Here is a 25,316-nt window from a genome sequence, read left to right as displayed (position 1 = left end):
ATTTTAAAATCATATTTAATTCAATTATATATTAACATTCCATGAATTCATTATTTTTATTTAAAATTAATTATAATTATTTAGAAGATTTTAATGGAAAATTAATTAAAAGATAACAACAAAAATAGAAAAAAATGAATTCATGTCAAAGTTAAAATATATAATTGAATTAAAATTAAGTTTAAAATATTTAACATGAATTTACATAAAAAAATAAAAAGTGAAATATAGGACAAAAGGATTTTTTTTAAAATTCCATTTTAAGTTCTGATCATAATTATTCTTTTTGACACAATGTCTAGAACTACTCATAATCCCTCTCCAACCCATAAATAGGAGGATAATGTACTTCAACACACTCGAACCTACGTCATCCTATATGAACAACAATACCCATACCAATTGAGTTAAGACTCAACCAGCAATGACAAAAAGAAAATTAATTATCATTCATGGCAATTTTTAAAACTAAACTTACATATATTAATTGAACATTATGTTTAGCATGTGCTTATATTAGAAAATTAATTAGATATTTATTGTTTTTAATTAAAAATATTGAATAAATAAATATTTTTCAAAAGTGAGTGAATCTTTTTATAAAATCTGAATTATATCATATCTGCTCTTTTTGATACAATGCTTAAAACTACCAATCGTCCCTCTTCAACCTTTAAATAGGAGAATAATGCACTTCAGCGCACTCGAATCTATATCTTCCTGTACTGGCAACAATATCAATGTCAATCAAACTGAAACTCAAACGACTGAAAAAATTAGTAATTAAATTGGCACATATGATAAAAATAAAAATCCATGAAATGATGTTTAAAGTGGCCTAGTAATAATAAAGTGGTTAAGATGAAAAGGTATGGAAGTTAGTGGTGCACTGCAAAATTAGTGCCAGCTTAGCTTTGCACAATTAGGGCTCCACTTAGTGATTATATTATAATTGAAGTGGCTTTCTACTTGCTTCTGTATTCAACCCTTGAAAAACACCTACTTTTTGTTGTATAATTTATTGGTTACCAATATTAGACCATACCTGTCTGAATGCCCAAGGATTTGGATAAGATTTTTTTATTCAAATTGGTCTTTCCTGAATTACAATTTTAATAATTGATATCTTTACTTTCATAAAATGTTTAATACGGTACCTGAGTTATCAATATGTATTTTATTATGGTATTTATATTTTCACAAAATATCTAATGTGGTGCCCAATTATCAATATTTGTTTTATTATGGTACCTTGTATTAATATTGTTAATGACTTGTTAAACTAACCAATAAAAATTCAACATGTAATTTTTTTTCTAAATCATCAAGTCCATATCGATAATATAACATTATGTAAAAACTAAATAAAACAAAAGAATTAAATTAAATTAAAAATAACTAAACATATGATTAATAAAAATAAGTAAATACTAAATTTAACAAAAAATGTTCATCTTTTTCAAAGAGCTTTCCATTTAAAATATTATTTTAATTTATTTTAAATACTATTTTTATTATCCATGAAAGTTAATTTAGTATTTATTTCTTTTTTATTAACCCTACTTTTAGTTATTTTTAAATTTAAATTTGTTTTTATTTTATTTAGTTTTTCATATAATGTTATATTATTTATGTGAAATTGATGATTCGGGAAAAAATTTATATGTCGAATTTTTATAGGCTAGTTTAGCAATTCACTAATGGTGATAACATCAAGTACCATAGTAAGACACGTATTGATAGTTCAAGTACCACATTGAACATAGTAAAACACATATTGATAGTTCAAGTACCCATCAATTTGCTTGAAACATCATCTTAAGCCTTTATCCGTAATTACTTTCCATACCATACATAGAGTGAACCACCACCATAGTCTATCCAAATACTTTGTTAACTTAATTGTTAGAACAATTATTTTATCTAAAATGAAAAAATTAATAATACAAATAAAAATTTTCATTATATAATTGAGTAATAAACATATATTTTATTATACAATGAAGTTAAAAATTAAATTATTTTTAAAATTTGCAAAATTTTTATGTAAAAATTTAACTTAAATCAAGCTTCAAATTATTATATTGATAATAAATTTTATTTTATTTTTAAAAATATTTAAAAATATTAATATATTAATATAAAATATTATATTTTTCAATATTATTAAACATACATATTTAATTATTTATATTTACTCTTCACAAATTTTAATTTAGTCTTTGTACATTTATTTTAAGAATTTATTCCTTTTACTTTTCAGATTTGAAAATCAAGTCCAATTGTTGACATTGTTAAATTTTTTTATCAATTTTGTTGATATCACATTTTAAATAAAAAATACTCATTTGGTAGTCATATAATTAAAAAATAACGTTGTGATGAACTTGAATTTAATAAAATATTTTTAATATATACAAAAAAATGTAAAATATAAGTTTATAAATATAAAATAAACTCAATTAAACAATAAAAAGATAAGAAAATCTCAAATATTTGTTTGTTTCATTGAAAACAGCTTTTATAAAATATTTTTAAGAAATCATCAAATAATAGAAAATATTTTATCTGATTCATCCAAACATCAAAAAATATTAACTTTTTCAAGAAAATAAGTCATTTTTCAAAAGTCATTTTCAGTGAAACAAAGAAACCCTTAAACTCACATCCCACCATTGATTTAAATGGACAAGTGCTTAATTCAATCTTACTTTTTACTTAATTAATCTTATTATATAGTTGTTTTAGTTTTACTCTTACAAATCCAGTACATTGGCAAGTACAATACAAATACAAGAAATTACAATGTAAAATTAAATCAGTACAAAATATAATAGATAAAGGACAAAAAATAACACAAGAAAACTTATCTATAACATATGTCCATATTGAAATTAGAGACCCATGCATCATAATTACATAGAGTGAAATTCAAATTTTTTTAATAATCTCATTATGGGTTCTAATCATATATATACTCTTTTTTGACATAATACTCAGAATTACCCATAGCCCTTCCCCAACCCATAAATAGGAGGATAATGCGCTTTAGTGCACTTGAACCCACGTCCTCCTGTATTGGCAACAATGCCCATGCCAATCAAGCTAAGACTCAATTGGCTTTGTTTCCATGATTTTGAAATAAGACAATGCTGTAAAACAGAAAATAGATATGTATATCATAAATTCAGATACTCACATCATATGCATAACTTAATGGTTAAATTTTACTATTAGTCCTTATACTTTGTAAAAATTGTGAATTTAGTCTCTGTACTTTTATTTAATTAATTTTAGTCTTTATACTTTTCAAATTGGTAAATTTTAGTCCCTACACCTTTTAGATTTTGAAATTTTAGTTCTGACCCAAATAATAGCAGTTAAATCTGTTTGGCTAAATTCAATTACTAGTCATGTACTATGCGTATAGTTATAGATTTAATCCATTTTCTCCAATTATTTCATTCTAAGTCTCTATACTTTTCGAATTGTGAAATTATAGTCTTAATGCAAATAACAATCAATAATCCATTAATTAGACTTTCAGTGAGTAGTACGTAGAAATAATAAGCCGACATGATATTACACATATGATAATATGTTTGGCACATCAGACTTTGGAAATAACAAAACTTTATTTAATGAATTTAACAAATTTTGCTAAGTACAAGGACTAATAGAAAAATTTAACCATAACTTAATTCTAATAAAAAGGCGTACGAAGATGATATTTGTGAGCATGCTTCTAAATAATCCAATGAGCAATAATAATGTAATAAAGTGGAAAATGATTGTATGAATAGTCACGCCACGTCATTTCTATCTCCTTTTCAATAGTTTAAAGTCATATCAATATTTTTCTCTTGAATTTTAACATTTTCATAGTGAACAAAATCAAATTTAAATAAAAATTTTAAAATTCAAGATAGAATTACTTATGTGATATTAAATTATTGAAAGAAGATAATATTTATGTTTCGTATTATCCTTCTTCTGTAATAAAAGAGGGCTTAAAATTTGATAAAGAGTGAATTGTATAAAATTGTAATTACACATCATCTTTATGATAAATTAATTTTTTTTCTTATGTCACATTTTCATACTATGCTTGCTAAAGCGTGATATCTTTTGTCATGAATGTGAATCCAAATTACATAGTTATTTGAGAATTTAGTAAGATATTCATTTTAGAAAGAGAGAGGAATATATATGTAGATTCACGTGAATAAGTGGACAAAAAAATGGTGTCCCCTTTGCTTGAAAAGTTTGTCTGGGTTTTCGAATCAGTACAAATCACCCATCCTCACTTCAAACTATTACTAGTGGAAGACCCACAATGAGACAATAGTTCAAAATAAAGATAAATTTAAATGGATCATGTGTGTCTCTCTTCCTTTTCTTTCTAACAATCAAAAAATAAATAAATAATAATAGCATCTTCCTGTTAATTTTATCTATCTTCTTCTTCTTCATTTCACCACATTTGTTTTAGCAAAGACAAGTGGTTGATGGAAAAGTTAGAGAAGCGTCGGCAGTAGGCTTGGATTCTTGTGGGAAAAAAAATATAGCTAAAGGGGACCTTTATGTTTTTGTCTTTACAATATTGTTGTGTGTTATAATAACAGTGGAAGGTTGGTGGAGGTTTTTTGCAGGATTGAAAATCAATGTCAAGTTCATCTCCTTTTCTTCTTTTTCATTGCCTTAACCTCTAGGGCACTAGCTTGAACCCTTTTTTTTTTCTTTTTCCATTTAGTTTTGGGGGTGTGTTTAATGGCTATGGAGATGCAGAGCGGGGGGAAGATGATGGGGTTCTTGGTTATCTTGTTGGTTTTGTTTATAGAGATGGCAGCACCCACTACTGCTAGCAGAAACAGCTTTTCTACCCAAATTCTTGAGGTTCAAAACCAGTTGAAGCTCTTGAACAAGCCCGCTGTTAAATCTATTAAGGTCAGTCAGAATTTACTCATTTGCTCCCTCTTCAAATTGTCAAAAAGCTGTAAATTTAGACTTATTTTTTGTTATCCACTGCATATGCGTTTTGCCATGAACAGAGTCCAGATGGAGATATAATTGACTGCATCAAACTTTCACATCAACCGGCTTTTGACCATCCAATGCTCAAAAACCATAAAATCCAGGTCCATTCCTCTTCTTTTAAGCACCATGAATGTGTTTTTGGTTTGGACTTCTTGCATCCATGGTGTTCTAAGGGTTGTGTGTTTCCTTTTATGATAAACTAGATGACCTCAAACTTTCACCCGGAAGGTGTTTTTGGTGAAAACAAAGTTGCTTCAAAGATGAAACCAGGTTCATCAAGGAATGTTACCCAGATGTGGCACTTGAATGGAAGGTGTCCAGAAGGAACTATTCCCATTAGGAGAACTAGAAAAGATGATTTGTTAAGAGCAAGCTCTATCAAAGCCTTTGGTAAAAAAAGGCACAAAACCATCCCTCAACCAAAGTCAGCAGATCCTGACCTCATCACTCAAAGTGGCCATCAGGTAGTACATACTGCTACTGCCTCATTTCTTTTTACATGAAACTGGTTTTGGTGTATATTGAACTGATATATGTGGTTACATATGTTCCATTTCTTGGGTGTTTGGACTTTGGAGCTTTGATGTAGCATGCAATAGCTTATGTGGATGGAGACAAGTACTATGGAGCTAAGGCAACCATTAACGTTTGGGAACCCAAAATACAACAGCCTAATGAATTCAGCTTGTCCCAAATCTGGATCTTGGGTGGTTCTTTTGGTGAAGATCTCAATAGCATTGAAGCAGGCTGGCAGGTACCTTCTTATCCAACAACAATTTTACATTATTATTTTAGATTCCATCCATATTTAACTCATTGGCCTCTGTCTTCTATAGGTTAGCCCAGATTTATATGGAGACAACCACACTAGACTCTTCACTTATTGGACTGTAAGACTAGACTCCCCATGTCACTATCCTTTTGTCCTTTGATGCATTTCTATTTTTTAACTCTTGTTTTCTTTATTACTAAAACCAGAGTGATGCATATCAAGCCACTGGTTGCTATAATCTACTTTGCTCAGGCTTCATTCAAATCAACAATGAAATAGCAATGGGTGCAAGCATCTACCCTGTTTCTAGCTATCATGATTCCCAATATGATATAAGCTTACTTGTGTGGAAGGTAATGAGTAAGAAACTATTCATAATAAGCAAGCTACCATTTCATAAACATCAAATTTATATATATCCATAAATTTGAGTGTGGCAGGATCCCAAGGAGGGGAACTGGTGGCTACAATTTGGTAATAGCTATGTGTTGGGTTACTGGCCAGCTTTCCTATTTTCCTACCTATCAGACAGTGCCTCCATGATTGAGTGGGGAGGTGAGGTTGTAAACTCAGAATCAGATGGACAGCATACATCCACACAAATGGGGAGTGGCCATTTCCCCAAAGAAGGGTTTGGCAAATCTAGTTACTTCAAGAATATTCAAATTGTTGATGGCTCCAACAATCTCAGGGTTCCTAAAGACATTGCAACTTTCACTGAGCAATCAAACTGCTATGATGTACAAACTGGAAAAGGTGGCAACTGGGGCAGCTACTTTTACTACGGTGGTCCGGGTCGAAACGCCAACTGCCCTTGACTCATATAAATCCTTAAGAAAAATGAAAGCTAAGTAACCATCAACTGTTGCCAAAATGAATATTCATCAAGCCAAGTGCATGCCCTTCTTCAAGTTAAGTTTAGACTAGTAAATTTGTGAATCATGTTTTCACCATTAGATAGTAGCAATACAGGTTAAATCTCCTTATTAACTCTGCCAAAGATTTGTTGTGAGAAAGTGAGGTATTTCTAGCTGATATTCTTTGTTTGGACATATGAGTGTATATTTTGATTTTCCTTTTTTTTTTTTTTTTAACGTGTGTATGTGTCATTAAATTCTGCTTAAGCAATATAAGCACTTGGCTTTGTTATTCTTAAAAGATTATTCTCTATGATTTTCCATCAATGAAGGAACCTTACTTTGTAATGGCAAAAGGAAATGATTTACCTTTTGCTTTACCAATAATTGCCTTTTTTAATTACTTGGACCAGGATAAATATGAGAGTTAATTGCAATTGTCTTTACTAATAGTATAAAAATAAGACACCCACACCTAAGTTCTAATTCGAAAACTTATTAAGGGTGGGTTGAGGTAGGCGGTGCGTTTACCTGCGGTTATTGTAAAAACAAGGGTGGCGGTGAGATTAGATATTGTAGTGATACTATAGTGTGAGACAAAAAGTAAATTAAACGTTATGCATCGCATCTCATTGCCCATCTAAATCCACTCTAAGCCTGTAAGGTCTTATCTAATGTTTGCATAAGACGTGATTTAAGTTCAATTTGCTTACTAAACTGTAACCTAATTCTAGTACATAAATTAAATCACTCCCCTTAGTAAGACTTTTCCTTTAAAAGCTTAATATAATTTGCACTAAAATAATTTCCTTATAATGAACAAGATAAGTGCGTGTAATCTTATATACGAAACCATAGCAAGCTTTCTCTTAAATAATCTTATAATGGCTTGCAAATTTACAATCAATGTGAATCTTCATCTTTTTGAGTTCAACTCGATAAAGTCTTCAATATGGAATAGATTTTAACAATTATAAGAGCGGCACCTATAGTGAGAATATAAATAATCTCAGCCACTAAATCAAAATAAATGATTTCAAGCCTTAGATTTTGTATTTATTTTACCTTATTAAAATATAACCAACGGGCACCAACTTTTTTTCTTCTTTCATATCAAAAAAATTGGTTAGTCTTTATTTTTAGATTTAAATTAAAAAAAAAAATTTGAATGGAAAGCAAGATACTAAAAAAAGGGATTTTTCACTTCATTCTAAAAAAAAATGAGATTTTTTCATTGGATGAGTAAAAAGTGAGTACTCGAAATCAGTCAAGAAAAAAATTTTAATTTTTTTAGAATGAAATGGTCGATCAATTTTTTCAATCAAGAAAAACAAATACCTAATACCAAAACTGATTTATCTTATAATAACCGTAATCTCTTACTTTTCATTTCAATTTTTTCCTCAAACAGAAAAAAAAATTGAAAGTAAAGATTATCCAAAAAATTTTCACCCTATGACTTTCATTATAGAGTGAAAAGAAAAAAGAAGAAGAAAAGATCAGGTGTTGTTGATTTTATTTTAATAAGGTAAGATAAATTGAAAATTTAAAGCTTAGAATCATTTATTTTGATTGAATGGCAAAGATCATTTTAATTTTCATCATTATAGGTGAAGTCTTCATGGAGATGCTTCATATGTTTGGCCTTACTAATACTAGATAGCTTTTTAGATGTTAAAGTAGTTGCAACTGAAGCAACAACTGATTTAGGATTCTCTATCATCTTCTAAATTCACTCCAACATGAATATTTGCAGCAGCATGCTTGCTCTCTTCCACTTCCAAGAATACTTCACCTCATCCTTGGATACAATGCCATTTTGCTTTAAGTGGAATTGATAGATGAGTGAAGGGTACAGCAACGCATGCCTAGTATTCTTGGTTTCTACATGCTTAACAATTTCATTGAAGGAATGAATGATCTCAAATTTTGATAGGTTGATCAAAAGTACATTCCAAGTAATTGAAAACTTCTAATGTACCACCTCGAAGAGAATTCTAATCGGATTAGGAATCTCGGTTGTACAGGCCCAAATCTGCCCGGGCTCGTACAAAAACAAATAAACAAAAATAAAAAACCAATAAATTGACAGTCCAATGTTAATTTACAAGGCCCAACACGGCCCAAAACTCTAAATTAAGACCCGAAACCCAAGCCCAACAACAAAAGCAAAAAACCTAGGTTTCTTCTAGCACTACTGCTCTCATGTACGGCCTCTAGCTGCCCCTGCCACGTCGCCTCCGTACCTCCGTACCTACAAACTAAAGAGAATAGAACATGACAGTAACAAAGAAACAAAAAAATTTGTAATCTGCATATAAAAGAATCACTAGGCATTTTGTATTTTTTTTACAGACGAACACACGAAATACAGAGAAAAATACACAGAGCAATAAAAAAAACGAAAATTTCTAAAAGGTGGTGCCTTTATCTTTCGTTTATTTAATGTTATTTTCCTTATTTATTGATTAGAAGGAAGAAAATAAAAAAGAGGGAAAAGGGAGTGAAAATCTCACCTGTCGGTTCGTCTTATGCCGCTGTGGGCAGTCGAGGCTGTCACCTTTGAGGAAAGGTGACGTTTTCGGACTAGGAGGGTTGAAAAGCAAAAGAAGAGGGGGTCTTTTGCTCTTTCGGGCACCGTGGATGGCGGCGTTGTTGTCAATGACCGGCAGCTGCCACGGTGGCTATTCGCCGGAGTCTAGGTTCGGACAATGGGGGATTTGAGAGCTTTTGAGAGTGTTTTAATTTTTTTTTAAAAAAGGGTAACATAATTATTTTTATAAAAAAATTTGCTTTTTATAGGACAATTAAATGACGTCGTTTAGGGTCTATCTCAGTGGCCTCAAAGTCGCGCCGTTTAAAACCACCAACCCAAAACCCGACCCGCTACAGTAGGGATCTGCGTGTTTCCATTAAGCCCTGATCCCTAGGCTCTTGTGGCACTTTTCAATAAGGTCATTTTGGAGATTTTCGTCTTTTTATAGATCTTACCTTTTAATTTTGTTTAGTTTTCAATCGGGTCCCTGACCCACTGATGTTTTGAAAAAGGACACGTGTCCTAGAAAATGGGTTAATTTTTATTTAGTCCCCGTATGTTTTTGTGCATTTGATTTTAATCATTTGCTTTATTTTATTATTTAATTTGTTTGCTTTATTATGGTTTTACTTTTAATTTCATTTCTATTCTAATTCAATCCCTAATCTGTTAAATTTCAACCTTTTTAAATTTGTTATTTATTTATTCATTTTAATAGTTTTATATATTATTCATTTTAAACTATTTTATTTATTTTAAATTCTTTATACACTATTTATATTAAACTGCTTTATATTATTCATTTTAAATTGTTTTAGATATTATTTATTTTAAATTGTTTCATATATATTATTTATTTTGAACTGCTTTATATATTATTTTATTTTAAAACTGTTCTATAGTATTTATTTTAGATTTTTTATTACATATTATTTCTTTTAAAAATGCTGTATATATTATTTATTTTAAATTGCTTTAGATTATTTATTTTAAACGGTTTTGTATTTTATTTATGTTAATTTTTATATTGTTTATTTTGAACCATTTTTTATATTTTTATTTTTCATGTATTATTTATTTCAACCTTTTATCTATTATTTACTTTGAATTGTTTTATATATTATTTTGTTTTGTTTTATTTGATTGTCAATTAATATTAATATTAAAATAATGTATGTTGTGATTATTGCCATTATGTGTATAATAATTCATTTATTTGTATTCTCATGTCATTGTGATTCATTATTGTAACATTTTATTCGTAATTCTTACTCCATGTTGTATATTATCATTCCATCGTATTTCATTAAAACCACTTCAAAGGTCGCGTTTAATTCTTTTTCTTTTATCCATGACATGCCATTTTATTATATTTCAACTAAATAGCATGTATCGTTTCGGTTTTGTAATCGCGATTATTCAAAAATTTAAAAATGAGGTAATGTTCCCTTTTTTTGGAAATTCGAGAAGTCATACCCTAACTTACGGGGTTTCTATTTTCTCGATTAATCTAAACGACTTAACATCCTTCTAAATTTAAAATACCTAAGTCTTAAATAAAAATTAAAGACAAACTCATTCTCGAGAGCTCAAATGTCGCATCCTAACTTACGGGATGTGATATATTGTTATCTCGAGACGAGTTGGCCTTTAATGCTTGTTTCAATTTATTTAAGCATTTAAAAAAAAAGATCGTATTTTAAATTCTTTTTGACTTTTCAACTTTCTACGTTAAGACCTTAATTAATTAATTAGATACCAATTTTGGGTGTTACAATGGTGCGAATCCTTCTTCGTGCGCAACCGGCTCCCGAACTCATTTTCTTGAATTTCGTAGACTAAAATTGTTATTTTAGTAAATCAAAACGTTTTATTAAAACGATCAATCACAAGGTGACCCGATCACACCTCATAAAAAAAAGATCGGTGTCGACTCCCATTTTTTCCCATTTTCATTTTAAAATAAAGTCGACCTTTTCTTTTAAAAAAATAGTTTCGACATTGGTCATGGGTATAGGAAAGCTAGCAACTATTCTTCATAATCTCTCTCCAATCAATTTAAGAAAACTAAATGTGATTCCAAATCGTATTCCATACTTGAGAACAAGACATTATCCTAATAAAGATCATATCTCTATTCAAGATAATTTTCATCCACCTTATTCAAGTCTAGATATATTCAAATCAAATTCAAAGTTTGAATCATTTAATCTAGCCTTGAATTATACCTTTCATTCAATCAAGTAAACTTAATTGAATCTCAAGTTTAATCCTCATCTCATTGTGTGTGTGACACATTAGGTACTCAATAAAATGGTAATAGGCTCAAGGTTACTCCATTAAGACCAAACGCATCTAAGATTCAAAAGCGGAATCTAGAAGCCCATCATAACATCCAAATTATTTTAGAGTGAAGTGTGACCTAGTAATTGGTATCTAAGTTTCTATAAAATAAAATAAAATAAACCTTCAACTCACTTAATTTTAAATTAAATCTTTTTAATTGCTCCACTAAATCACTAACGGAAGTTTTTTATTGGCATAATAATAAAGTTAGTCCTCCAATGTTTATAGATTTTATCAATTTGGTCCTAATTTTAAAAATTTAACAAATTTAATCCTCAACTTTACATATTCTGTTATTTATAATTTTGTATGTTTTTTTATAACATCTTGTGTTTTTTTTATCAAAAAATGAACTTTTAAATATATATTACTTTTAAAGTTTTTAATTTTTAATTTTTAACTTTTTTATTTTATTTTTAAGAATCAAGACTCAATTGGCGAATTTGTAAAGTTAGTGATTAAATTTGTTGAACATTTTAGAATTATGACCAAATTAATAAAATCTATAAATATTGGAGGGCTAATTGTTATTCGCCAATAAGAAAAGGCTTCATTAGTGATTAACATATGTATGACCAAAATATTAAATTTGATAACGTTAGTGACTAAAATAGAAAATTTTAAACTTAAGTGACCAAAATAAAAATACACTAATAGTTAGGTGACTATTTTTATAGTTTACCCTATATAAATTTAGGTTCCTTAATTATATCTATTCTATTATTTAAGGTCACATTTGAAAAATGATTAAAAGCCCCTATTTTTACCAAATAACAAATAATAATATAAGAGTAATTTTATCTTTTATATTCTTTTAATAAAATATTACTATAACGAGATCTAAACTTAAGACGCATAAAACTTTAATTTAACTATTGCAATCTAAGTCTCATTTAATTTTAATATAATTTTTATAAATATATATATATATATATATATATATATATATATTTGCATAAGTTTTATGGGGTTAAGATTTGAGTTAAGGAGAGCATTATTCGATTATAACTGATTTAATTGACTTACCCAATACTTCAATTAAATCAAGTTTGTTTGTCAAGTCGATTTTGAATTTGGTTAAATTAATTTAGATAAATAGTTATTGGTTATTAAAATCCATAACAAAATCGACCGACTTAATCAACTTATATTTATTATTTTTGATTATTTTAAATATATTTATAATATATTATTTAAAGTACCTAAACTCAAAATGCAAAAAGAAATCTATAAAAACATCAATTAAATTGATTAACTAATTCAATTGACCGATATTAAATCAATTAATATTTTAGTTGATCAGTTTAATTATTTTATATTAAAGTTGATTAAATTAATTAAATTAAAATATCAAATCAAGCCAATCTGAGTATTGCCAGTCTGATTTTAATAACTACTAAATGAATATAAATTCAATTACCAAATTGATTGATGACCTAATTCCCAAAATATAATTTCTGTTTTTTTTTAAGGAAAAAAACTAAAGTAAATTACAGTTGAAGAAGCCTATTTTTACTCTGAAGTAGAGTAGTTAGTTACTTGCATTTTACATACCATACCATACCATACCATACCATACCATACCATACCACTTTACAGGCAGTAAATGTAGCAATGTAATTAGACAAGCATAGAGTTTTAGAAGGTGCTAAGGTTTGTGACATCAAATGTACAAAATCTGTGATTGCCCCTTCAAAGTTAAGCTGAAAACTTGATTTATGTATGGGATTACCTGGCTCTGGACAATTGTATAGCTTCTTGGTCCACAGTTGAATCCTCACCCCAAGTGAACTGGTGTGAGAACAGCATGAATTCTTGGTTCCTCACTTGTTCAAGCTCCTCCCATTCTGCCCATCTCACTGCCAAACCCACTCCATCAAGCATTTTCACCACTTCTGCCATCGTCGGTCGGTCTTCGGGTGAGCTCTGAGTGCAAAGCAGTGCGACTCGTACGATCGTCTCAACTTCTTTTGCATCGTAAATCTTTAAGTTCCCGTCAACGATGTCATCAACCCTGTTTTCTCTCAGCAGCTTTTTAATCTGTTCATAAACAATCCTCACAAATGCTACAGGTTCAATACTCTATATATTCATAAGAGATTTAGGAGAGGGTGCATCAATATAAAAACCTTACATGGTCAAGTAGAAGAACATCCTCTTCCTCTTCTAAACGAGCAAAATCTATGGCACGCTGGCCGGTAACAAGTTCCAGAAGCATTATACCATACCCAAAGACGTCTGTCTTTTCAGAAGATTTTCCTGTGGACAAATATTCTGGAGCAATATGACCCATGGTACCTCGTACTTGAGTGGTAACATGAGTCAACTTGGTATCAACAAGCTTTGCTAACCCGAAATCTCCAAGAACAGCCTCAAAATTGTCATCTAAAAGGATGTTTGCAGCTTTTAAATCACGGTGTATTATCTTAGGATTGCAATGCTCATGTAGATACTCCAAACCGTGGGCTGCTCCGAAAGCTATACGTTTCCTCATTGGCCAGTCCAAGCCCTTGTCTCCAGGTTTTAAATCTATAGAAAATTTCAGATATAAATTCAGAATACAGTAAATATGCCTGCATTGCAATGCATCAAAAGGCAATGCAGAAAGGACAAGTACCTCTTAGTTGATATGCCACACTTAAATTTTGCATGAAAGGATAAACAAGGATTCTTTCGGAAGAGGTTGTGCAGAACCCAATTAGGCGTAGAAGATTCTTATGAACAGCAACACTAATGAGCTGGACTTCCCTCTGGAATGCATCTTCACCACCAGGACTATAATAATCTGCGAGGCGTTTCACAGCAACCTTTGTGTTATCAGAGAGGACACCTTTATAAACTCTTCCAAACCCTCCTTGACCAATTATGTTGCCCTCATTGAAATTATCAGTGGCAAGTTGGATTTCACGCCATGAAAATCGCCTTATCTGGCCAAAGGAAATTTTGAGGTCATCTTCACCTGAAGTTTAAAAATTATCAAGTGTTAATTTCTACAAACTAAAGAAATCAAATAGACTTTCAGCAGGAATTCTGTAATGATCATGATGAGCAATAAAATGCATAACATTGGAATGTAATATCTTCCCCTTTAACTTTGTCTTTGATCATGGATGAGTAAAGAGAATTACCTATGACATCAACAAAAACATCACGCATGGATTTGTGTGCTTGGTAATACCAGGACACGAAGAGAGCCCCAAGTGATAGAAGTATGAGAGCACCACAACTTGCAGAGGTTACGACAATTCTAATTTTGGACCTACTGGTTGAAACTGCCAAAACAGCACAACATTTAATCTCATATATAAAACATACGAAATGGATATAGTAAAAAAGTTGGTGTAGAGAGCAAACCAGGGAATGTAGAAGTTGAAACACAAGCTTGTTCCAAGCTAGAGCCACAAGCAAGGTGTGTTCCATTCAAGCTGACAAAATAACACTGTCAAATGGAATAGCAAATGGAAGTTTGTCTAATCTTAAGCAATAATATACTAGAATTTAAAGGAGATAGAATCTCTTATAAAGTTTACTTGATTCTTGGAACTAAGAATAAATTCCTTGGAACTCTTCCAGTTAAGTTGTTGGATGAAAGATCCCTGCCAAGTAAAAATGATTTGTGAGTATTTGTGAAGTCAATTTAGCATATAAGCAAAGACCCAAAAAGAGGGTAAAGGAGAGAAATATAGACCAACAATACAAGACCTATATGCAAGTTTGATACTATTTATCAAACAAGAATTTTATGATTGGAATAAGAACACATAAATGGATGTTTCCTGCTAAATACCAAAACTTATATTTTAATCGGATTTAGTCTGTGTCAGATATGAGTACGTGTCTGACACAAGTCTACTCAATCTTTTTCCATATATGAGGAAGATTACATTTTATACTCATGTTTGAATATATGTATTCTATACTAGTACTTTAAGAAAAATAAAACGTTCAAGTAATATAATATTATCAAATCGCGCTCACAAAAAGTCTGATTTAGGAAAAAGCAGAGTCTTACAGGTTTTTTAACTTGGATAATTGACCCCAATTTTCCGGAATAGAACCACTGAATTTATTATTTGCAAGATTCAGAATTTCTAAGTGCGCCATCTCACCAATGAAATCTGGCAACAAACCAGATAGATTGTTGTTCTGTAATTCCCTGCAAAAGAAATTACCAATCACTTAAAGGTCATTAACATGCAACCCACATGTTCATATTATACAATCATATGTTTATGTTCATGTGTGTTTGTGTGTTACCATATACTAATATGCCTTTTTCTCTTTCTAATGCCAAGATGCAACATGTATACAACATCATTGTCACTTACAAGTTAACAAGAAACTTTAATTTCTTAATTGAAGGCGAAAGAGTTCCTGTAAATCCATTTGAAGCCAAGTTCCTGCCAATTGATACATTCACATGTTACTTTGTAGTTAGTAAAAAACTTAAGATGGTTATGTAAAGTAGGGTGTGCCCAAGGATCTTACCTCTACCATAAGTAATTGGATTTACATTGTAAGCTATGTCAATTGATAATAATCATGATTCAAAATGGTGGACTTACAAGGATATGACATTCCCATTCCTACAGGTAACATGAGACCAGCTAAAGCAGGGACTGACAAGATTATCATTCCAATCAGTTATTCGACCATTGGAATTATTGAGAACCTTGAGAAACTCGATCAAAGCATTTCCTGAACATTTGCAGACAAAGCTATCAGTTCTTTTTGCCAACAAGCTGATAAAGCTCGTTGGGGTTCAAGTTTTATTGTCATACGGTCCAAGTTTCAATCTCTATGTATAACTTGAGGCGGAACCTCTAAAGGTTTCTGTCCTCTTTAGATGGACTAAATTATGTATTTATATGATATGATTATTGTTCCTCATGTATGCCAGTACGTACCCTATTCTAGAATTAATACATGTTTTCTAGACGTGAGTTCGCCTATATGGTAGTGCGAATCCATATCGCTCGGTCTCATAGGAAGACATGAATACCTCACATACGAACCATATAGGGTACAAATCAAAACTTAATCGGATAATTGAGTAGTGAGCCAGTAATAGTGAGTATCATAACAAGTTTATATATATATATATATTTATGCATTCATATATTTAATAAAATTGCACCCCTTAAAATAAATTTGGGGGAGGGGAGATGGGTTACATAAGGCTTGAACCCTATCTTCATGCCAACTTACAGCAGCTCTAATTACTGCAACAGTGGTCTTGTTGGCAATTTCATGTGTTATAGATTTAAATAGGTAAAAATATATCATAGATTCATGTAATCTTCATAAATTTAGAATTTAGTCTTTATATTTTTATTTTTAAAAATTTAGTATCTCTGTTGTTCATATTTCAAAATTCCTGTCCAATTATTAATATTTTTTTGGTTAAATTTGTTACTGTGACATTTCAAAATAAAAAAAAAATCTTCACTTAATAGCAATGTAACTAAAAAAGTAACATTGTAACGAACCAAGATATCTATTTGTTTTTATGTGGCTCAAACATAAATACTAGTTTTTTTTTAAGCCTAAATTTATACTAACATATTTTTAATATTGTTTATACACGATATCAATAGAGGTTAAAATAGAGAAGATGTTGTTCTGGTCCGGAAAATAGAGAAAAAACTCACCTCAAATGAAGTACGTTAGGTTACTTAAACTATGGTAATTTCGGGTCGGGTTATTATATATTTTTATAGTTGTATAATAAACATTAAATTTAATTGAAATTAAAAAAAGAAAAAAGGGCTATGGTTAGTGTTACCATACCCTCAATATCAGGTTCCTTGGATGAGTAACTGGTTGCAACGAAAAGCAGTAGGAGCCAGATTGTGATATGCTTTAGAGGCTGGCATTTGGGAAAAGCTTCATTATTACTGCTTTTTGCTTTATTCTCCGATGAAGATGGACCCAACAATCTCTCAAAACCTTTGAAAACTGCACCCAAAAAATGGAACATTATGTACTTTACACCAAATCACAGAGAAAATTAGCCTACTTTTTGCTACACAAACTGGGAAAAAAAAAAAAGAAAAAAAGAAAAGTAAGACTGATTGATTGTAAATTTAATTATTTTTAAAAATTTTTTATGAATTTTGTAATGCTTCATTAATGATTTACTTATGAAATTAAAATATAATAATATATAAGTTTAATTTTAAAAATACTGAATTTAAAATATAAATATTATAAGACTACATTGTATGAAATTATATTTTATATATAATTTTAATTTAATTTTAATTATTAATTAGTGGAGGTTGATTGTTAATTATATTTAAATGTTGTAACCACTAAATAATTTATTGTAATATTATTTAAAAGTTTAAATATCTATTTTAATTTTAATTGTGTATTTACATTGTAAAAATAATAATAAATTGGAAAATGTTTTTTAAATAATTTTAAAATTTACGACAACTTATTATATAAGATAATTGAAAGGATTTATTATGAAAATATAACTTGCAGAAGACCGTTAAAATTATATAAAAAGATGAAGGGTCTATGTATAATTTTTCTCTCCACAGATACTTACTTTTTTTTTTTTCTTGTCACGTGCCAAATTTTTAATAAATGAAATTATATTTATAAATTTTATTAAAATATAATTTAAGTTTCACAAATTAGTGTTATTAATATATTATAGTTTTAAATTTAAAATTTTAAAATTTTAAATATGACGTAAATCTCAAATGTTATTATTATAGGTATCTTGAATATTCTAATAGGTGTATAGTAGTCACCTCTTTATAATATCCAAAATTCTAACAGGCAAATATGATTGTTACAGAGAAGTTGCGTGTGTAATAAATGTTTTCCAACTCACTTAAATTAAGGTGAGATCTTAAGAGTTGTTATAAAGGTTGGGTGCATAATAAAGACTTTCCAACTCACTTAAATTAAGGTGAGATTAAATGTAGTAAGATTCTTTAAAAATTAGTTGTGGTTAAAAGACAGAAATATGGAGACAGCAGACATTTTATCAAGTTACGCCATAAATTAAGAAATTATGTTGGTGACTTGAAATTGTTAAATTAGTTATCAAATACGTTTTTTTTTCAGAAATTAAATTTATGGTTAAAGGATTTTTACTATCATTAAGGTTGTGTCACAATAAAATGTCAGTTAAATTTTTAAACTTCAATTATTTTAAATAGTTTAACTAATAAAATATTATAAAATATATTTAATAATTTTTATATTTTAAATTTTTATTCATAATAAATTTTAAAAATAAAAGGTTAAAATCGAAATTTTTTACCTTTAAAAGTCAAAACGTGACAAATTTAGTAAGATGGAGGAGTATATTAGATTATGACACACCTATGATATTGGTGAAAATTTTGTGTAACAAATATATTTATAAAAAATTAATGCAAAAACTAAATGAGACTTTAGTTAAAATAATAAAGTTGAGATATTGTTTTATGTTCAAATCAAGTTATATAAAAAATGAAATTATTTTTATAATTTCACAACTAAATTGGAACTTAAGTAATGAATGATACCAACTCAATCAAATATTTAAATATTAATATAAATAAATAATAATATCAAATTATGTCAAATATAGTACAATAGACTAAATGTAGAACAATAAAGAAAACATAATTAAACCTAATTAAAATAGAAATAGAGTAAATTTGCTCATTCATAAAAAAGAAACCCTTAAAAGTAAGTTATCCGATCCTCAATCATTAAAACATTTTAAAACCCATCCACAGACGCGTATGTAGGGACCGAAAACTCATGCATCATAATTGTAAATGGTAAGACTCAAACTTGGATTCTTATATATTCAAGATTTCCACCTTAACCAACAACATCAAGTCTCATTAGTTAAATTTTGTCAATAAAATTGGATTTCATTTCATTGACAAACTTAGCTACCCACTAAATTTAGACAAAATTATAATAGTAGAAATTAAATTTTAATTATTATATATCTCATGAACTAACAGTTGCAATAGTTTTTTATTTATTTATGAGGTATAATTGTAAGAATTAAATTTGAATTTATTAGAGGGTAAACTATACCGCACGTCACTCTAAAATAGCATTGTTCCTATTTTGGTCACTCTAATTTTTTTTATCAATTTAGTCATTCTCATTTAGACAACTGCTCGAATTGGTCATTGTCGGATTGCCTACGTGAGTTTTTTTTCCTTTTGATTAAAGTTAAGGACCTCTCAATAAATAGTCCAAAACACTTTGTTTTTTATTTTTTTTATTTGCAACATGAAGATTTCAACGGTGGCATCATCAACATTTGAATCCTAGTTAAGAAGAGGGAATCCAACAACAATGACGACCAACTATTTTCATGACCCTACCCTTTTTGATGAGCCCACTTGCCAGCCTAACACCACTGACTACCATGGCAAGGCTAAAGTGGTTTGAGAACTCTTCAAGGCACAACAACTAATAAGGGAGATAATTATCTGAATAAAGGGGAGAGTAAGAGAAATGAAGAGGATATTGGGGACATTAGGATAGGCAAATTGATGGTTGGCTTGTAACTGCCATCAAGGAGTCATGAAGTGCATATCTTGGAACTAAGAAGGTATTGGCTCAGCCTTGTAGTTAATTGTTAAGTGAGCTTCGTAAAAAGTTTGATCTTTGATGTTATTTTTTTATGGAGACTAGGAATGGCAAGGAAAAGGTTGAGGATTTTTTTTTTTAAAATTACTATTTGATAAGGGGATTCATGTTGATCCTTAAGGAATGAGTAACCGTTTGTCACTTTAGTGGAAGAAAGAGTGTAAGGTAAGGATTAGGAGTGTTGAGACGAATATTGTCGATATTGATATTAAAGATGAGGATAAAGGTGTTTGTTGAATTTATGAGGCTCTAACACTGGAAGAAAGATTAATGGTGTCCTTGGTTAGGTGAAAAAGTGGAGGGATAAAAGGAGAGAGTGAAAAAGTGGGAAGAACATATATTTTTGAATGTGCTTGGTAGGGAAGATAAGTGAGAGGAAAGAAAATAGGAGAGATGATTATTTTTCGTCCTAATGCATAAAAATCAATCCTTTCAAATTGAAATGACGAGAGCAGAGAAAATAAGAGAGATGTGTATGTTGCTTCAAAATTATGTATTTGTTAAATGTTTTATTTTATTTTCTTTCATTTTTCAACTCTACCAAGCAATGGATAGAAAGAAAATTATTTTTTCTTTCAATCTTTCCATCTTTCCTACCAGGCATACTCATGGAAAGAAATATTATATTTTCCATCTTTCTATTTTTCTATCCCTTCAAATGTCCATCTTTCCAACTTTTTTTCCACTCTACCAAACAAAGACTAAAAGTTTGGAAGGGTTTGAAAGATATTGTCAGGGTTATGAGGGGACCTTGGATGAGTGTAGGTGATTATAATAACATTAAAGAAATGGAATAGAATGACAAGGGAATGTTAAGGTTGGGAGAAATATTAAAGCTTTTCTTGGGTTAATAAGTGATTGCACGTTCATTGATTTACCTTTTAAGAGACAAATGTTTACTTAGTTTTGTTGTTGGGAGTGAAAAGTAATAAAAGAGAGTTTAGATAGAGCTTCTGTGAATAAGGATTGGGTGGATATGTTCCTTGATACACAATATTTTTAATTTGGCAATAGTAGGTTTTTATCATTCATCAGTTTTTGTTTATACTAATTGTAAGGATAGGAAAGCTCTTAGAAGGTTTGAAGTTGAGATTCTTTGGGCTGAGGTTGCGAGGTGTGAGAGAATAATTGGGAAATTGGAGTGGAGACTATAAGGGTTCTTTTGCTTATAGGTTGACATAGAAATTAAAAAAAAAAAAGTGCATAATCTTATTAAAATTGTGGAGTGTTAGAAATGTAGGTAATAATAAAAAGAAGATTAAAGATGTGTCTAATAGAATTGCAAGAATATGGACACAAGCTTGGAGGAGTTAAAGGGGCTAAAGATGGAAATTAGGGAATTGTGGAATAAGGAGGAAGTATTGGTTTTAAAGGTCAAGGGTTAAGTGGTTGAACTTTGGGGATAGGAATTCTATTTTTTTCATCAAGTTACTAGACAGAGAAGACAATTTAATAAGATCTTGAGAATGATGATTGGATTGATAAGGAGCTAGAGATATTTCAAGAGTTTAGAAGGTATTTTCAGGATTTATATAAATCAAATGGGCAAAGGGAATGTCATATGTTCCTAATTGGTGGATGATGGTTTGAATGATAAGCTGATTAGGAGAGTAACTATGGATTAGTTCAGTTAGAAGCTTATAAGGCACTTGGGGCTAATGAGTTTAATGGATTCATTTATTAGAATTATTGGGAGGTTGTAAAGGATTATGTGTTTAAAACAATAGATAGTTTTTTATAGTGGAAAAATGTCAAGGGAAATAAATAACATTGATATTGTGTTACTAATTCCCCTGAACATGTGATGTAATATAGACACGTCAATCTTTGTATTTTTTTATAAAGTGATCTTAAGGGAAATTGTGAATAGGGTTAAACCATTTTTAGGGGGTTGATTATATAAAATTATAGTGCATTTATGGGAGGAAGGCAAATTCATGATAATATATATTGTCATTTTTCAAGATATTTTTACACATATGACCAGATTCGTATCGGGCTTTAACTAGGTATTTACATATATTCTCTGACTAGGCTTGACTTGAAATATAGGTATACTTTTCTACTCAAACCCGACCCAAATAAATTTGCCTAGCCCAACACACTCAAATTACTTTATAAAATATAATTTTTAGTAAACAATTTACATAATGTAAATTGATAAAGAATTCACTAAGAAGATCCCAATGAATAAGGTTAGAGGAAGAGATTTTTTTATCTAACCTTATGTTGTTGATAGGATGTTTACTGAATGTTTAGGATATGATGTCTTGAGGGCTACACTTCAGTAAGATTACATAGTTCCATCAACATTTGTGGTTATAAATTAGAAGTTATGGAAGTGTATTTAGAGCTTGAAAGTTATGAGTAAAGTGAAGCATTTTTTGTGGAGGATATATAATATTGTTGTTGTTAATGTGAATTTGGTGAGAAGGAAAATGGTACTCCTTCTTCCATGTCAGATTGGTGGTAAAGAAGAGGAGAGTGTTGAAAATGTATTTGACATTTGATTGGACTAGTAGGGTTTGGTATGAAAGGTGTAGGCTATGAGTGGATAACAATAATTTAAAAGGGTGAATTGTTAATTGTTGAGTATTTCTTGTGATAATAAGATTGTGGAGGACAAGAGAATTAAAGTGGTTATGATTGCATGAAATATTTGGAAAGGAAGGTTTGAGTCTATAATCAACAAGAAGGAGATTGTTGTTCATAGGGCTATTGCTAGACTAAAAATTGTTATTTGTGAATTAATTGAGGTTTAGAAAGAGAAGGGTAAAAAGGATTTAATGGGTGATGAACAATATTTTTTTGGAATTTTATTTAGATTTCAGCTCTGTTTGATGACCTATTTATATTATATAATTTAAGTTAAAAAATAGCTTAATCCCACATAAGCAACTGAATAAACGGATATTAACTCATTTTGGGTTTGATTCACGTTAGTTGTATTTTATATTCGAGCTTTATCTTATTATTGTAATGCACTAAAAAATCAATCTATCTACACAATTGTTAGCCTATTTGGCAACAAAAAAAACCCTAAAAAAATTAGAAATTCACTTTTAAATGTAATATTTTATTAGACTTCTCAATTTACTGCATTTTTGCTATGGTAAACACTTTGTCACTTTTTTTGTCAATTTAACTTTTTAACCAAACTTTTAAAGAGTATTTACTCAATTAACCTTTAATTATTTTTTTAAAGATGTAAAAAAATATAATAAATTAATCGATGAATTAATTCAATCGAAAATCGATTATCAATCCGATCTAATCAACAAAAAAGGGTTAAAATCAGATTAAATAATTACAAGTTGGGTTTTGGGTATTTTTATTAAATTTATTCTTTTATAGAGTATTAAAATTATTTTTCAAGTAATAAGATTTAAACCATTAATATCTTAATCATATGTTAAACATCACCTCATTAGGAGAGATGTATAATTTTATTAAGTAATTACTATATTTAGTACTTATTTAATTTATCTTTTAATTGAATAAAATCCATTGCAATCAAATCAGTTAAAATTGATGTTTTTATTTATTGGTTGACTTCCCTTGGAATTCTTGCATTCGGTAAAATTGCTAATTAAGATTAGAAGCACACCGACTGCTTGTTTAAATGCCAATATATATATTTTTTTTTCCAATATAACAGTAGGAATAAAACAGCAAAATACATCACACATAATATCAGTTTTCGTATATATATTAACATGAAGAAGAAGGAGAGAAGAAGAAGAAGAAGTAATATGTATGTACGTATGTATGTATGTATATAAAAACATACCTGATTTGGCAAGGCTGCCATGGATGAAGTTGCAGCAAAACCAGGAAACCATGGGAAACCGAAACAAACAAAAAAAAAAGTGCAGAAGATGACAAGAAGAAGAAGCCGAGGAGATGGATAATAGATATAATTCAAGACATAATGTTGATGGGTAGTAACAATGATGAAGATCATGTGAAAATGGGGTTATGTTTTTAGTGCAAGGTCGGCCCCCATAAAGCACTTATTTCATTAAACAATTAAAACAAAGCAAAAGCTAAAGAAATTCTGACAACTGACAAGAGCTGAATAATATATGTGGAATAGAATATATTTGTTGAATGACACACACTGTTTCAGAATAGAATATTATAATTAATAATAAGCATTGATTTCATGTTTTGGTTTGGGAATTGGATTTCAATTTGGAAGGTGGATTGAGAATTAGAATTAGAATTAGAATCCCACTAATTTATGGATGTCTCCCTTTTCCACCTTCTTCCATTAACATTACCTCTATAATATTTTTTTTCCCATTTTTAATCTTCAGGTTTGTGTTATCTCTCTCAATATTCAAATGTATGTCTCTTTTCTTAGTGTGCAATATGCGGTAAAAGTACTATAAAGATTATTATATTAAGAGCTAGATTATATTTTATTCTATTTATTAAAAAAATAAGTAAATTAGTTCTTATATATTAGATCAAAAGGCACATTTGGTATATCAATTTTTAATAAAAAAAATCAATTTTGAATAGTGAAGGGGGCAAAATGCAATTTAACTCTTAGTACATGGACTTCTATGATATTTTTTACTTACAATGTACCTTACCATTACATCGAACACTCATTGATACTATTATTTTTCTTTTGCTTAATTTATTTATATATTTTAAACTTTTAACATATTAAAAGTTTGACTACTCAAAATAATTTCTCTTCCTAAAGATTAGTAACTACAAAACTTTGGAAAGAGAATGTATTGTCCCTTTCTTTGATCTTTATTAAAAGGGTGTAGGCATGTGCTGGAAATCATATTTCATGAATTTTGATAGATTTGTGTATTTTTATTACGTTTATATTTTTATATATTTTTATGTGCTTAAGTGGTATTTAATGTATAATATATTTATTTCGATTGAATTTTAACTCGATTGGCATAAGCATTCTTGACAATGTAGAAGGATGTGTGTTCTAGTGCAACAAGACATTATCCTTCTATTTATGAGTAATTCTAGATATAGTCTTAAAAAGAACATATATAATTAGAACTTATAATAAGATTATTCAAAAATATATATAATATATTTATAATTTTTAAAAATAATTTTATTATCATCATTATTACGAATAATACATACTTGAATAAACCAT

At 29.3% G+C, this 25,316-nt stretch overlaps 2 protein-coding genes across 3 annotated transcripts; one reads left to right on the top strand and one right to left on the bottom strand.

Annotated features, from left to right (window-relative positions):
- Nucleotides 1-4,220: 4,220 nt before the first annotated feature.
- On the top strand, nt 4,221-6,967 carry LOC108457398 (uncharacterized). The gene is made up of 7 exons (XM_017756438.2): nt 4,221-4,947; nt 5,052-5,138; nt 5,241-5,501; nt 5,627-5,791; nt 5,874-5,927; nt 6,016-6,162; nt 6,250-6,967. The coding sequence occupies exons 1-7, from the start codon at nt 4,771-4,773 to the stop codon at nt 6,625-6,627; spliced, it is 1,269 nt and encodes a 422-aa protein (XP_017611927.1). The 5' UTR covers nt 4,221-4,770; the 3' UTR covers nt 6,628-6,967.
- A 6,021-nt stretch (nt 6,968-12,988) lies between these two features.
- LOC108471911 (probable LRR receptor-like serine/threonine-protein kinase At5g63710) lies at nt 12,989-24,234 on the bottom strand. 2 transcript variants are annotated; one of them, XM_017773459.2, is made up of 11 exons: nt 23,964-24,218; nt 17,339-17,506; nt 16,114-16,246; nt 15,877-15,948; nt 15,561-15,704; nt 15,079-15,144; nt 14,903-14,973; nt 14,677-14,820; nt 14,166-14,507; nt 13,683-14,077; nt 12,989-13,588 (listed from the first exon to the last, which is right to left on the bottom strand). In XM_017773459.2, the coding sequence occupies exons 1-11, from the start codon at nt 24,013-24,015 to the stop codon at nt 13,277-13,279; spliced, it is 1,899 nt and encodes a 632-aa protein (XP_017628948.1). In that variant the 5' UTR covers nt 24,016-24,218; the 3' UTR covers nt 12,989-13,276. The 2 variants fall into 2 exon arrangements, with proteins under 2 accessions (XP_017628948.1, XP_052886267.1); XM_053030307.1 differs by having other exon boundaries at nt 13,514-13,562; nt 23,964-24,234.
- Nucleotides 24,235-25,316: the final 1,082 nt, after the last annotated feature.

The sequence above is a fragment of the Gossypium arboreum genome, chromosome 7, assembly GCF_025698485.1.
Source record: "Gossypium arboreum isolate Shixiya-1 chromosome 7, ASM2569848v2, whole genome shotgun sequence".
Taxonomy (NCBI): domain Eukaryota; kingdom Viridiplantae; phylum Streptophyta; class Magnoliopsida; order Malvales; family Malvaceae; genus Gossypium; species Gossypium arboreum.
The sequence above is the reverse complement of the archived record's forward strand: the minus strand, read 5'-3'. Positions and strand labels throughout refer to the sequence as shown.